Here is a 15,138-nt window from a genome sequence, read left to right on the forward strand (position 1 = left end):
ACAGTTCTCTCCCTCATGCACGAGCAACACAAAGAGCTCTGGTGACTTGCGTCTTGTTTTTGCCATTGTAGTAGAATTGTCTTGGCGTTCCAGCAATAGGTCTGTGCTAGATGAACGTATCAGCAACCTTCAAACACGTGTGGAGAATTCATTATTTCTTTGACAGATTCTTTAGTAAATAACAGAAAAAAGAAAGTAAGAGAAAAATCACCTGCACAAGTGCCGAGGTAGGTCTCCCTGCAGAATTGGTTTTCCCTTCATCAGGAGCAGCGCTGGGCTGTTTAAATCACGGACAAACAGGATCCTACAGTTGTTTATGTTTTTAAACCCATTTTGCACAGAGAGGCATTTTTTGGAAAATGCATTGATAGTAATATTGAATATTATTACACATCAAAAAAAATAACTACAGTAAAATAATCACATCGTGACGCCTCTGCCTTTCTAAATGGAGGGACAGTAACTGTGTGTGTATGTAAGCGTGTAAAACCTGAAGATGGTAAGATTAACAGTATTTTGTCTCTATCTGCCATTCTGCTATTCATCTCAACAATTACGTGGCGCACAGCGTGGCGTGAAAATAGCCACATGCAATGGAGCAAAATATGGGTGTGTGTGGTTGGAGGATGTGTTCATGCGCACAAAGGGGGGGGGGGGGTTGGAAATTTTTCTTGTGAAACAAAGTTTGGGAACCAGTGGTTTAAACGATGTTAGCTCAGAAATATTAGCTTCTGTCATGACTGATGAAGTTACTGGTTAATAAAGTTTCCAGTAAAGTGTTTAATCGCAGCCACAGATTGACGGTAAATATCCCGTTTTTCTTTAGTGCATCTGTAATAAATATGTGCAAGTTTCAGTGCTTCGTTTAAACTGTATGATACTTATACTGACCCAGGGTCAGTGTAAAATACAATCCTAGCTGTGTGAACAAAGCCTGGCTCCTTTAATCCTGCATGACAAACCTCAGGATGCAGGTTATTATTACTCTTTCCTGCTGGCACACCTGTCACACCTGAGAGTCAGCTAGAAACTTACAGTGACGTGGACATCATGCAAAGACTGCCAGACTCTGTAATACTGCAAATGATCAGTGACTCAGGTTAACAAAAAAGAAAGTAAGAGGAAATTTAATTCTATAAAACGTGAAAAATTCCACACACATGTAACTCACCACTGTGTGAACATCACAGGGGAGAAATCGTTTCTCTGAGTCAGAGATGAGTGTCAGTAACACAGAAGTTGTCATGGTCCCCGCACCTCTCCAGCTGACAGCAGTCAGGCGCTTTGTTTTGTTTATTCTCCTCTCTCGCCTCTGCTCTCCCTTTCTCTCTCGTCCTCTCCCACTCTCTCTTTCTCCTGCTGGGGCGGAGCTCAGTGTGGGCTCCTGCTCCTGGCCCACGCACCTGGAGATGATCAGCACACCTGCCGCTGATTATGAGAATTGGAGTCCTACTTAAGATGGCGAGTCTGCTCTACTCGTCGCTGGATCGTTGAGCCGTCAGCGTCAGTCGTCCTGCACTCTGCAAAGTTTGTTCGTGAGTACGTCTGAACCAGGAGACTAACTGTTTCTCTGTCTGTGTATAGATTTCCCCTGGACCTGTTTTCCCTGTGCACGGTGACTGAGCGTGAGCAAGAGTGATGGAGGAAAGAAGAGGAGCTGTGTGTGGTTGCGAGGGCTGTATGGAAATCTCCCCTCCCTGGACTCCTGCCCCTTTCACTCCCGGACCCTGGAACCCCTTTTTCCCAGACACCGTTGTGTGTGTGTGTGTGTGTGTGTGTCACCGTGGAGAACACTGTAAATAAATTCACTTTTGATTTGAAGAAACTTGTGGTCTGCGCCTGAGTCCGCTCCACTAATCGTGACAGAAGTAAAACTCAGTGTCATGCAGTGACTTTTACACAACCAGATCAGATGAACCAGCTCACACTAAAACATTTTGCTGCACTCTTTACACTTATTTCTTTTCTTTCTGCTTTCTGAGATAAAAGCTCTTTATCAGTAACTTTTACAGCTTCTGGCAGGTTAATGTCTGAACTTTGGAGTGAAACACACCCTTAGTTACAGGAAATAACACCACTGTCTGTAACTAAGTGAATCCACCTTAACACCACCTGTGTGTGTGTGACTGCATTACACTCCCACTGCTGGGAACCTGAACAAGAACCAGAACAAAGTCTAAAATAGAAGCTGACAAACAGCTGCACCACCGAGTGACACTTTATTTTATAAACTTCACAACAGGTTTCATGTTGTGACCTGTGGAGGTGAAAAGACACAAAACCTGTTTTACAGCTTTTGAGCTGCAGGCAGGATTGAAACACACCTTAGTTAAAAGTCCAACAGCAACATTTGTCTCCTCCCCTCACGTCACTCAAATGTGACAAACCAGGAAACAGGAAGTTCTTCGTCCTCAGTAAAGAGAGACGCACAGACGATCAGACTGAGCTCAGACCAAACTAGCAGCTTCCTCTGAGTGAGTCCAGCTACAGGAGAGAAAAGTGGAAAACTCCAACACTGCTGCTTCAAGCTGCTGACGCTCCACACACTGAATGTGAGTTTGAGCAAAAACACGACTCAAAGGAAGTTTCAGTGAAGGTGGTAGAGGAGGGAGGGGAGCCAGGACTGACTGTACTTCCTGTCTGCTGTTTTCAGCTTCACTCACAGACTCAATGGCTTCCAGATCAGAGGAGGATCTCTGCTGTCCGGTGTGTCAGGAGGTCTTCAGAGATCCTGTTATTCTGTCATGTAGCCACAGCTTCTGTAAAGACTGTCTGAAGAGATGGTGGAGAGAGAGACCAACACACGAGTGTCCAGTTTGTAAGGAAATATCAGTTTATGAACCACCTTTAAACCGAGCTTTAAAGAACCTGTGTGAGTCGTTCTTACAGGAGAGAGATCAGAGAGCTTCAGAGGCTCTCTGCAGTCTGCACTCTGAGAAACTCAAACTCTTCTGTCTGGACCATCAGCAGCCAGTGTGTGTCGTCTGCAGAGACTCAGAAAAACACACCAATCACAGATTCAGACCCATCGATGAAGCTGCACAACAACACAAGAAGGAACTTCAGGAAACTCTGGAGCCCTTAAAGAAGAAGTTAAAGGTTTGTGAAGAAGTTCAAGTGAAGTTTGATCAAACAGCAGAACACATTAAGGTCCAGGCCCGACACACAGAGAGGCAGATTAAGGAGCAGTTTAAGAAGCTTCAGCAGTTTCTAGCAGAGGAAGAGGAGGCCAGGCTGGCTGCACTGAGGGAGGAAGAGGAGCAGAAGAGTGGGATGATGAAGGAGAAGATGGAGGCTCTGAGCAGAGAGATAGCAGCTCTTTCAGACACAGTCAGAGCCACAGAGGAGGAGCTGAGAGCTGAAGACGTCTCATTCCTGCACAACTACAAGGCTGCAGTGGAAAGAGTCCAGCGCTGCCCCCTGCTGGATGATCCACAGCTGCCCTCAGGAGCTCTGATAGACCAGGCCAAACACCTGGGCAACCTGACCTTCAACATCTGGAACAACATGAAGGACATGGTCTCCTACACTCCTCTCATTCTGGACCCAAACACTGCTCATCCAAACCTCATCCTGTCTGAAGATCTGACCAGTGTGAGACGAGGAGGAGAGAGGCAGCAGCTTCCTGATAATCCAGAGAGGTTTGATAATTACTGGTCTGTCCTGGGCTCTGAGGGCTTTAACTCAGGGACTCACAGCTGGGATGTTGATGTAGGAGACAGTACATGGTGGGAACTGGGTGTGTTAGCAGAGTCTGTGCAGAGGAAGGGAATCATACAGTCTGGATTTTGGACTATATTGTTATATAAAGGTACATACTCATCATGTTCACCATCAGCTCCTCTCACTGTTCTCTCAGTAGAGAAGAAGCTCCAGAGGATCAGAGTGAATCTGGACTGGAACAGAGGAAAGCTGTCGTTCTCTGATCCTGATACTAACACACACATACATACCTTCACACACACTTTCACTCACAGGATGTTTCCATACATTAAGACTGGTGGTAAAGTGAAGGTGTGTCCGTTGAAGGTGTCAGTGTCAGTGCAGCAGATGAGTTGAGGATGATGATGTTTCTAATGTTGTTTCCTGTCAGTGAGTTGAAGCTGTTAAACTGCAGCTGTCCTCCTGCTGCCTCGTTGTTCCAAAGCTCTTTGTTTCTCTTTTAGTTTCACTCTTTCTTTCTGTTTCTGCTGTCCACCTTTTCACATGGAAAATCATTTCACTGTTTCTCACTGAATGACTCCCCAAACTAGATTTGAAATTCTATCAAGTTTCTAATCATTACAAGTGATTCATGTTTCTATTTGATGTGTAAATGGAGATGATTTAGTTTGCTGGGATATGGACTGACATGTGTTGAATGGGAGGAGCAGTTTGTTGTTGTCTTCTTGTCTGTTTATGACAACAATAAATATGTTGTTGAAACAATGATTCATGTTTAACTCCATATATGAAATGTTTCTGCTCTTTGAATTCTGTTTGATTAAAGACTTTCTTCATGACACAAATGAGATTTCAGTGTATTAATAGAACTAAATAAGCTCAGAGTTGAAAGGCTGGAGTATTATGTACGTGCTTCACTGTCAGGATCTTCAGGGGGATTCAAAGGGAAACATCAAACTGCTGTAATGAGATAAACTAGTTGGGCTGAACACACTTATCTGTAGTTTGTCTCCATCCAGGATCATCAGAATATAATGAACATGTGTGAAGAGCCACAAAATGCTGCTGCCCTCTCAGCATGATGAGCTCCAGCCTTTGTTAGCAGGACAACAGGAAACATGAGACAACTTTCAGAGACAGTAACCAACTGTGGCCACAAGATGGCAGCAGCTGATCTGAGATCCTTTATTGGACAGAAGGACTCTGCTCTGTGACGTCATCAGAGAGACGGCCTTCACTCTGATAGATCTGACGTCATGTCTGCACTGCGATGATGAAAGCTGATAAACACATTGTTATTGATCCATGAAATCACCTCTGTCCTCTCAAGTGTAGCTGTTTACAGAGCTGAAGAAGTCCTTCATCATCAAAACAGACAAACATGTATTTCCTGTATTAAGTGACGTCATCCTCACTCTGACCTCTTACATACATTCTGTTCAGTTTTCCTGCTGTAAGAAATAAACTGTGTGAAAATAGAAATGCAGGGAAACATCCATTAAGTGAACAAAGTCCAAAGAAATAAACTTGGACTGTTTTTTGAAGCCTAAATAAAATGTGAATAAACTTTATAGATACATTTGAAACCAGCTACTCTGTGACTTTACACACTCACACAGTAACAGAGCTGATTCCTGATTGGAGCAGCACAGAGTTAGACTTCTTTTCTGGCTGTGGATTGGTTCGTCAGGATTTCCTCCTTTACAGGTTTAAAAACAATCTCTGTTTCTACATTTTTTGACCTCCTTCTTGTGTCTAAAGGTGAAGCAGCACCAGCCTCCTCTGATCCTCATGTTGTAGCTCTGTGTGTCCAGCAGGGGGCAGAACACCTCCAAACTGTGCCAGCAGCTCTCACTGTGAGCTCAGACGTTTGTGGACACTCAGTTTGTTTGAACATAGTAAATAATCAGAGCTTCTCACACTGTTTATGGGGACACCACCTGCCCGAGGGTGTACTGTGTCAGAGAGGTGGTGTATGGTGCTGGGTGTAGTCTCTCTGCTGGTTCACAGTTTTTACTGAGGAGCTGTGTTCATGTCAGGACGGTTTCGTCTGATCACTGTGGTGCAGTTTGGTTTACTCTGTTTCTGAGTGTTTGTAGGATCAGTCTCTGCAGGTCACCTGATACCTGGCAGTGAAGTGTTTATGAATCAGCTCCGTCAGATTTAATCCAACAGAATAACATGTAAAACACTCCAGGGCTTTTACTCTGAAACTTTCTCCAGAGCTGTCTGGAGTTTTCTTACATTAAAATATTCTGGGATTACCAGACTGTCCACATCATGTGTCCTACAAAACTTTCATCCACAAATATACCCTGACATTAAACCCAAATAGATCTGAGAGCGAGTCATTAGTATCAGTACTGTGTGTGTGTGTGTGTGTGTGTGTGTGTGTGTGTGTGTGTGTGTGTGTGTGTGTGTGAGAGAGATATTCAGGTAACTTACTGGGTTACTGCACATGCTCATACCTTTTCAGAACAACAGGTGCAGTTTGGTGTTTTACTGCCTCCTGCTGGAACAATGATGGCAGCTCTCAAGACTTTATTGGTTATTGTCATTTCGTGTTACACAGCCTGAAACGAAATACTGTTCCTCAGCAGCCTCTACAGTGCAATAACCAATATATTTTAAAAAGAATAAATACAGTTTAAAGGGAATAAGTTTAAAAAAGAGCAGCAAAAAAGGCATAAATAGCTTAAAATCTAAGTTCTAAAAAAAACCTCCAGTTTTTATTAATATTTTATTATTTATCAAATTATTATAAACTAAAAATATTTTTTACGTGATAAACGACTTCAGTGCTTCGTCCATGACCTCCTGAAGGTAAAGGGCCCAAAGAGCCAATCAGCAGCTCTGAAACAGGAAATATGACTCATGGAGAAGTTCACAACAGTTTCAGCTGCCAGTTGTACTCATCACCATGGAGACGGTCTCCATGGTGGAGGCAGAGTGACAGTGTTGTAGATGCTGCATTTTGAAGCCTCAGTGTTTATGTTGTGCCCTTAAACAGGGGAAATAGTGAGGAGAGGTGAAAGAGCGGCACAGACACGCAGCTCTCACTCTCACTCGTCTGTATTGAGTGAAGGAGGAAGCGCGCGAACCCACCTACTGGAGCCCTGAGGCATTAACAATGGATCGACGCACAATCAACCCAGGCAAAACTTTCACTACTTATCTCCCTCTATATTCCCACTGCATATTCTATTCGAAAACAGTCAAAGCAACAAATAAAACATTAATAAGGGCATGACATGAAATGTAAGGAACAGAGATGTACAACTTCAAAACTAATCAAATTTATGATCCACCACATTTATATTTTTGTTCACAGCCATGTACACATCAAACTCTCATCTTTCTGTCCAAAAACAAAACAAAAAGATTCCCTGTAAATTTGACCTTTTCCTTCAACTGTCCATTATAGCGTGGTCTTCCTACTTATCTTGACACAATACTCAGTCGCGTTGCCTGCTGCAAACTTAAAAGAAGTCTGACGAATGAAGTGACTGTGAGTGTGTCTGACGTCACGGTGTGTGTGAAAAGGTATCCAGCTGGGGCAGACATGATTCTGCAGGTCACCTGCCCAGTGGACAAAAAGAAATAAAATAGTTGTGTGGATGATATATGAATGATAATACGAAGAGTGTTTTGTGTCTCTCAGCCTGAAACAACTGTAATGCCACTTTCTGTTTTGGAGAAAGGACAGTTAAAAAAAGATGTGTGTTGTTTTAAGCAGTGATGAGAATAATGAAGATGTGATGAGAGAGCAACACAAAAGTATAAGTACAGGGATGATGCTCTTTACAGGAAGGGACAGAGCAGACTCTACCTGCTGAGGCGGCTGAGGTCATTTGGAGTCCAGGGAGCGCTTTTAAAGACCTTCTATGACTCTGTGGTGGCATCTGTCATTTTTTACAGTGTGGTATGTTGGAGCAGCAGTTTATCTCCCGCCCCATGCATGTAGATGTTGCTGAACTGCAGAGCTGCTTCAGTGACAGACTGCTGCATCCTCGATGCATGAAGGAGCGTTTCCGCAGGTCCTTCCTCCCTGCAGCTGTCAGACTGTACAATCTGAACTGCTCCCAACAAACACAGATGTTTACATCAGCGCTGTATCGTGCACTGTTTTATCAACTGATTCACACTACAACCAGGGTTGCCTCTTATCTGTATTTAATTTTATTTAATTTAACAACAGTATGGTACTCAGTTTTTGGTAACCATTGTCCTTCATGTAAATATGTAAGAATTGTGTATGTTTCTGTTCTGTGTCATGTGTACTGTTTGTTTGTATATGTGTTTTCTTGCTGCTGTTACACCCAAGTTTCCCCTTGTGGGACAATTAAATTGATATAACAACACTCGTGGTAAAGTTGTGGACTGGAAGAATACCTGACCAAGATTATCTTGCAATGTTTTGCAGCCGCCAGTCAAGCCGGTAGATAAATGTCTGTGATTGTCGCAGGTGGCTGTGTGGCTGGCAGGAGCTCTTTCCTATCAGTTTGTCCCCACCTTCACCTATGGTCACGAGCTTTGGGTAATAACCAAAAGAATCCGATTCTGGATATGAACTGCAACTCTCTTTACATTGGCCTTTCCTCCACCCTTCTCGTTAGATTGCAGACTGTCCAGAATGCGGCGGCACGCCTTTTGACAGGTAGCAGGAAGTTTTCTTCCATCACTCCTGTTCTTGCTGGCTTGCACTGGCTTCCAATTAAATACCGTATTCAATTTAAAATATTACTTTTCACCTACAAAACCATTAATAACTTTGCGCCGAGCTACCTCAATGAGCTTCTCAGGTTACACACTCCTGTCAGAGCACTTAGCTCTGCTACCCAAATTCTTCTGGAGCAACCTCGTTCTCGGCTGAAGTCTCGCAGTGACCGCGCGTTTGCTGTAGCTGCCCCGGTCTTATGGAACAACCTTCCTGTCGCTATCCGGGCGTCTGACTCTATGCCACTGTTTAAATCACGGCTTAAGACTTATTTCTTTAATCTTGCCTTTCCACCCAGTTAACACTTGTGTGCGCTGGTACATTTTTTATGCTTGTGAACTACTTTTATATCTTATGATTGTTTTTATAATTGATACGTGCCAGGTCCTTTCTCTTTTCCCTCCCATCTCCCTTTTCCTATTTTATTTTTGTCAAGCACCTTGGTATACCCTTGTTTTTTTAGTGTGCTTTATAAATAAAGTTTATTTATTTATTTATTATTTGTTGCTGTTTAAGCTTGTCAATTTCAGACCTCTGTCTCTGAAGTTCAACGTTCTGCATTTCCAGGTCTTTCAGTTTTGCGACATGGTCTGACAGAAAAGAACATAAATAAGTCAATATGAATTTTATTTATCTGCATCATTTGAATCTTTTCATTTTTAGTAGGTTAGATTATTGAATAAATAATGAATAAATAATAAAAATAAAAAGATTAATGAGAAACGTTAGTGATAGATTCATGAAGTGACATTGATATCTCTGTAACAGGGGCTCATATGAAGGTTTCCTCATGCTGTCATTTTTCTCACTACCTGACATCATACTCTACCTTTATTCTCTTGTTTTAAGGTCCTGATTTCCACTTTCTGTTCAGCCACTGAGGCAGTCAGCTCTCTGAGCACAGCATGGATTTCCTGTGGACAGGGTTGTTGGTTTGAAATCTGCTGGTCAAGAATTTCATTATCTGCCTCTGTCTGATTTGTGGAAACAGAGCAGACCAGAAGCAACAGCGAGAAAAACAGCGTGATCTCCATTCTGTCAGTGAAAACTCAACAGTATCTGTGTGTCATCTGCAAACCTGACTGACTTTTATATTACACAGTACAGAGGGGAGGTCACTGTAGCATTAGATTCAACCTTATTCTAGTGAATCAGTGACTAATGTAATCTTTATGACTTCAGATGCAGTACAAGGAGAAGAACAAGTGAGTATCAATGATTGTCAACTGATAGTAAAACATGAGCATGTGTGTTTCCACCAACTGACCAGAGCTTAGAGGACAAATATCAAAATGTGTGCTCAGATACAGATGTTTAAGCAGCTGTGAAAGAACATATCTGGAAGTTTTTGGCACTGAGGAAGTAATTGCCTTTGATTATGGAATTCCTCTAATAACTCAGAGCAAAAATACTCTAAGCGACAAAATGCATAAAGTAATCTTTACAACTTTTACAAGGTACAAGACTACAAAGAGATAAACAAGTGAATGTCAATGATTATCAGCCGTTCATAAAATTAATCAGCACGTGTTGTTTTAGAAAATCCAATGTGAATGTAGGAACCATGAAGGTCACTGACATGGTATAACTTGAAGATGAACTTCTACTCTTCATGTGTAACATGACACTTGGTTGACCACCCTTCCCACTCCAGTTCAATAAAACCACAGCTGTCCTTTTTTGTTTCTTTCTTCTCTGACCACTTAGGTGAGAAAGCTAGTGTTCAATGCTTTTCAGAGAATGAATTAATCTCTGACCCTTCCACTCCAAGCACTCCTCCAGATGCAGTGAACAATCTTATAAGCAATACAAGAGCATGCTGAAGAGTCTTGGTTGCTAAATACAGCAAAAGTATTCGGGCCCCTTGAATTTTTCCACATTTTGTCACATTACAGCCACAAACATGAATCAATTTTATTGGAATTCCACGTGAAAGACCAACACAAAGTGGTGACCACGTGAGAAGTGGAACGGAAATCATACATGATTCCAAACATTTTTTACAAATAACTGCAAAGTGGGGTGTGCGTAATTATTCAGCCCCCTTTGGTCTGAGTGCAGTCAGTTGCCCATAGACGTTGCCTGATGAGTGCTAATGACTAAATAGAGTGCACCTGTGTATAATCTAATGTCAGTACAAATACAGCTGCTCTGTGACGGCCTCAGAGGTTGTCTAAGAGAATATTGGGAGCAACAACACCATGAAGTCCAAAGAACACACCAGACAGGTCAGGGATAAAGTTATTGAGAAATTTAAAGCAGGCGTAAGCTACAAAAAGATTTCCCAAGCCTTGAACATCCCACGGAGCACTGTTCAAGCCATCATTCAGAAATGGAAGGAGTACGGCACAACTGTAAACCTACCAAGACAAGGCCGTCCACCTAAACTTAGTGATGGGCAGATGAAGCCCCATGAAGCACTGAAGCTTTTCATCCAATTGGTTCACCCCAACGCGAAGCTTCATGAAGCTTCATTTGCTCTAGCAGGACACCTACTGGACGTAAAAATAATAGCTGGTATGAATTTGAAGAGTGTGGCATTTTGCACACAGCCTGTAAATGTCAACAACAAAAGGAGTGTGTAAAACATCTATATTGTAGTGATGCAGCATACTGTGTATATTTATGCTGGCAGTATGGAAAATGATTATTTGGAAATGCTTGAAATGGAAATGATCATTTACTGTGAGGTGAGGTGTGGTTGGGGTGTGGACAGTGGTTGTGCTTTTGTAACGTTGAGGTATGGACAGCTACACACTGAGGCTTTGAGCCTCAGTCCTGCCTGTTCACATTTTATTCAGTAAAAACTAAATTTTCACTGCTTTTATAACCTTTATTGGGGAGAACGTAGCTAGGATTTAATGATTTAACAAATCTTTTGAATCCTTTGTCCTCCACAATGCTAAATGGCTGTGAGTCCTCAATCACCATGCTAACCAGGTCTCCATCTATTTGAGATTGTTCTCCTGAGGAAAGACAATAAAGATAAAGCACAAATATAAATATCACACACGTCACTTATTGCATTGTATGATATTGTTATATCATTTAGTAACATTACTGCATGCTATAGTATCATGGCATTTGATGGCTCACCTGGTCTTGCTCCACAATCGGTGTTCCCCTTATTCTCATGCATAGCTCTGTAGTGCCTAAGCATGGATGAGGTGTTGTTGTTATATCCCAGCCTCCTGGCACATAGCAAACACCTCACCTTGTACAAAAGTACAGACAGCCTAACATAGGTTTTATTGCACCATCAGTATTATGAAAATCCATCTTCTGTGGAAATTCACATACCTTGTTGGGAGGAATAAGATCAAAATGTTCCCACACAGGGGAGGACATCCTCCTCTTCTTAGCTGGCTCCATTCTCTCCTGACTTTCTCTCCTCACTCTCATAAACCTCCAAACTGTCTCCAAACTCTCACTAACCGCAACTCTCCATCAAACACCCACATTTTGAATGAAGTCTGAGGGGTTTATATCGCTCTCATAGCTCGCGGAAAAAATTCGAACCGCTTCATGAACCAGTCACGTGGTACAGCCGGGCAGCGAGGCTTCGGACGTCATCATTTTCAGCTCCTCCCATAAATGAAGCAAGCCTCGATACGCGCTTCGCGGAAACGCCCCCTCATTACTCGACACACGCTCCGAAGCCTCGATACAGAACGTCCCATCACTACCTAAACTCACAGGCCGAACAAGGAGAGCGCTGATCAGAAATGCAGCCAAGAGGCCCATGGTGACTCTGGACGAGCTGCAGAGATCTACAGCTCAGGTGGGGGAATCTGTCCATAGGACAGCTATTAGTCGTGCACTGCACAAAGTTGGCCTTTATGGAAGAGTGGCAAGAAGAAAGCCATTGTTAACAGCAAACCATAAGAAGTCCCGTTTGCAGTTTGCTACAAGCCATGTGGGGGACACAGCAAACATGTGGGGGACACAGCAAACATGTAGGGGACGCAGCAAACATGTGGGGGACACAGCAAACATGTAGGGGACACAGCAAACATGTGGGGGACACAGCAAACATGTAGGGGACACAGCAAACATGTGGGGGACACAGCAAACATGTGGGGGACACAGCAAACATGTGGAAGAAGGTGCTCTGGTCAGATGAGACCAAAATGTAACTTTTTGGCCAAAATGCAAAACGCTATGTGTGGCGGAAAACTAACACTGCACCTCACTCTGAACACACCATCCCCACTGTCAGATATGGTGGTGGCAGCATCATGCTCTGGGGGTGCTTCTCTTCAGCAGGGACAGGAAGCTGGTCAGAGTTGATGGGAAGATGGATGGAGCCAAATACAGGGCAATCTTGGAAGAAAACCTCTTGGAGTCTGCAAAAGACTTGAGACTGGGGCGGAGGTTCACCTTCCAGCAGGACAACGACCCTAAACATAAAGCCAGGGCAACAATGGAAGGGTTTAAAACAAAACATATCCATGTGTTAGAATGGCCCAGTCAAAGTCCAGATCTAAATCCAATCGAGAATCTGTGGCAAGATCTGAAAACTGCTGATCACAAACGCTGTCCATCTAATCTGACTGAGCTGGAGCTGTTTTGCAAAGAAGAATGGGCAAAGATTTCAGTCTGTAGATGTGCAAAGCTGGTAGAGACAGACCCTAAAAGACTGGCAGCGGTAATTGCAGCAAAAGGTGGTTCTACAAAGTATTGACTCAGGGGGCTGAATAATTATGCACACCCCACTTTGCAGTTATTTATTTGTAAAAAATGTTTGGAATCATGTATGATTTTCGTTCCACTTCTCACGTGTGCACCACTTTGTGTTGGTCTTTCACGTGGAATTCCAATAAAATTCTGTCTGGACAATGTCATATCATGAGTAATAATTAAAAATAATCCATATACATAAAACAAACACATGCACACACACACAGTGACATTTTAGACCTTCAGAATACTGTATATACTTTGGGCATCTCGGTGCTGATCCAGAATCCTTACATTATTATTTATTACTAGAGCTACAATAATAAAGCAATGAGGAGGGGGAAGTAATAAATATGAAATAATGTATTTATGATGATTCCATTTGTTTCACTATCCACTCTGTGCAGGGGCAAAGCTTATTACATGTTTAAACTGTAGAGATACAATCATTTTACTGCTGTAAAATCCAAATTTTGTCTTATTTAAAATATAAATCTAATATAATCTGCTTCTTAATGTATGTTCTTTAAAATACAGTGTGGCGTGGGTGTGGTCTCTGGCCAGCTGCAGAGGAGGGGTGACGCAGTGAGCTCCCGGGGCGGTGCAGGGGCGGGGTGAACAGGTGTGCTGGGATCTGACAGTGATTGTGTCTCTTTATATGTTGGCAGTGACAGTCGGAGGAGGAGGGCGGACATGACAGCAGAGAGAGAGCGGGAGTGTCTGTGTCCCTGTACAAACGCACAGTATTAAATAAAAGTTCGGCTGTCGTCAAATTCGCTCCAGCTTATATTTCTTGGGTCCAACGTTACATACAGCTTGTGTTTTTTAATATATCATAATTATAATAATGCATAATTATGTGGACATGCATATTAGATCGTTTTTTAGTGGAATATAATCCCTCCAGAAAGGCAGGAAAAGCTATGTAACTTACTTTAAAACTAAATATGTTCCCTAAAACGGTGACAGAGCTACAGACCCATGACAGCCTTACACAGGTAGCCAGCAGCTATGACCAGCACTACCTGTGCAGTTAATAACAGGACAGGTAATGTTTGTCGCGCTGTTGCACACACAGCACGCTCATTTGTTTCAGTTCGTCAGCTGCAACAAGACAACTTACCAACGTGTACGTAATAAGCTGATACTCCTGGGTGCTACACACTACAGTGTACGCTGTACACCTACTTACTGGTTGTGTCGCATCAGTCTGTGTCTCTGAGTTAACTTGTGTTTCTCCTACAGCTCCGGACCGCTAAAAATGCGCGTGCTCTTTGTGAGCTCGTTCCCGGCTCGTAACCAGCGCGTTCTGCCGTCAAGGGCGATCATTGGTTAAATGTGATCATGTGACTGATGCAAGCCAGATCCTTTCATTTAGCAAAACTGTGATTAATAGTTAAATATTATTGTTGAGGGGCACAGACAAGACTCCGCAAAAAATTTTTAAAAGTTGCCTCAACAAAAGGGCACTCTGGGCACCCATCAGGAAAGGGGCGGGTGCTCAAGCCCCTCCAGCCCCCCCCCCCCCCCCCCCCTCTGCACGTGCCTGCTGTTACACCATCGTAGGTTATACAGGCACTGATCCAATAGGTGTTTTGGCAGCCATCTGCTGTGACTGGTTGGGGGTGACGGAAAAGAGACGAGGGCAGATGGCGACAGGATAAAAGACACACATCAGGAAGAGACAAAGTTTATTACTCCTACTGATTAAATATCACAAACAACAGCCAATACAAACTAAACAACAAGCTAACAGGGGTGCTGCAGTCTTGGAATAAAACTGCAGAGATGATCAGTCTATGAAACCAAAGGTGCGTTTTATATTGGGAGAAGTACCAAAAAATGTAAATAATGGGATATAAACTTGGCACTAGGACAAGCAAATGATTTTAAACTGGGCAGGAAAAATAAGATGCTTTTGAGTGGAGTCTCATGGGTCCCCCAAATATTTGTATCTTTACAAAAAATAATAATAACCAAAGCGCAAAAAAAGAGTAATATTTGGCATAATTAAAACTTGCCTACTAAGAATGACATAAAAATTACATAAAGTAGCACAAACACTTTAATATGCCACG

At 42.8% G+C, this 15,138-nt stretch overlaps 1 protein-coding gene across 2 annotated transcripts; it reads left to right on the forward strand.

Annotated features, from left to right (window-relative positions):
- The first annotated feature begins 2,658 nt into the window (after positions 1-2,658).
- On the forward strand, positions 2,659-9,067 carry LOC146712891 (nuclear factor 7, ovary-like). Of its 2 annotated transcripts, XM_085445365.1 has the most exons (2): positions 2,671-4,041; positions 9,047-9,067. In XM_085445365.1, exons 1-2 carry the CDS (start codon positions 2,671-2,673, stop codon positions 9,065-9,067), a joined length of 1,392 nt encoding a protein of 463 aa, XP_085301491.1. The 2 variants fall into 2 exon arrangements, with proteins under 2 accessions (XP_085301501.1, XP_085301491.1); XM_085445375.1 differs by lacking the exon at positions 9,047-9,067 and having other exon boundaries at positions 2,659-4,439.
- Positions 9,068-15,138: the final 6,071 nt, after the last annotated feature.

This window comes from Copadichromis virginalis, linkage group LG3 (genome assembly GCF_057382275.1).
Source record: "Copadichromis virginalis isolate Kocher_CV1m ecotype Utaka linkage group LG3, C_Virginalis_male_GT1.1, whole genome shotgun sequence".
NCBI lineage: Eukaryota > Metazoa > Chordata > Actinopteri > Cichliformes > Cichlidae > Copadichromis > Copadichromis virginalis.

Coding starts and splice junctions, on each gene's coding strand:
- LOC146712891 (XM_085445365.1), top strand. CDS start 2,671: ATGGCTTCCAGATCAGAGGAGGATCTCTGCTGTCCGGTGTGTCAGGAG. Junction 4,042..9,046: donor CGTTGAAGGTGTCAGTGTCA/GTGCAGCAGATG, acceptor CATTTTTAGTAG/GTTAGATTATTGAATAAATA.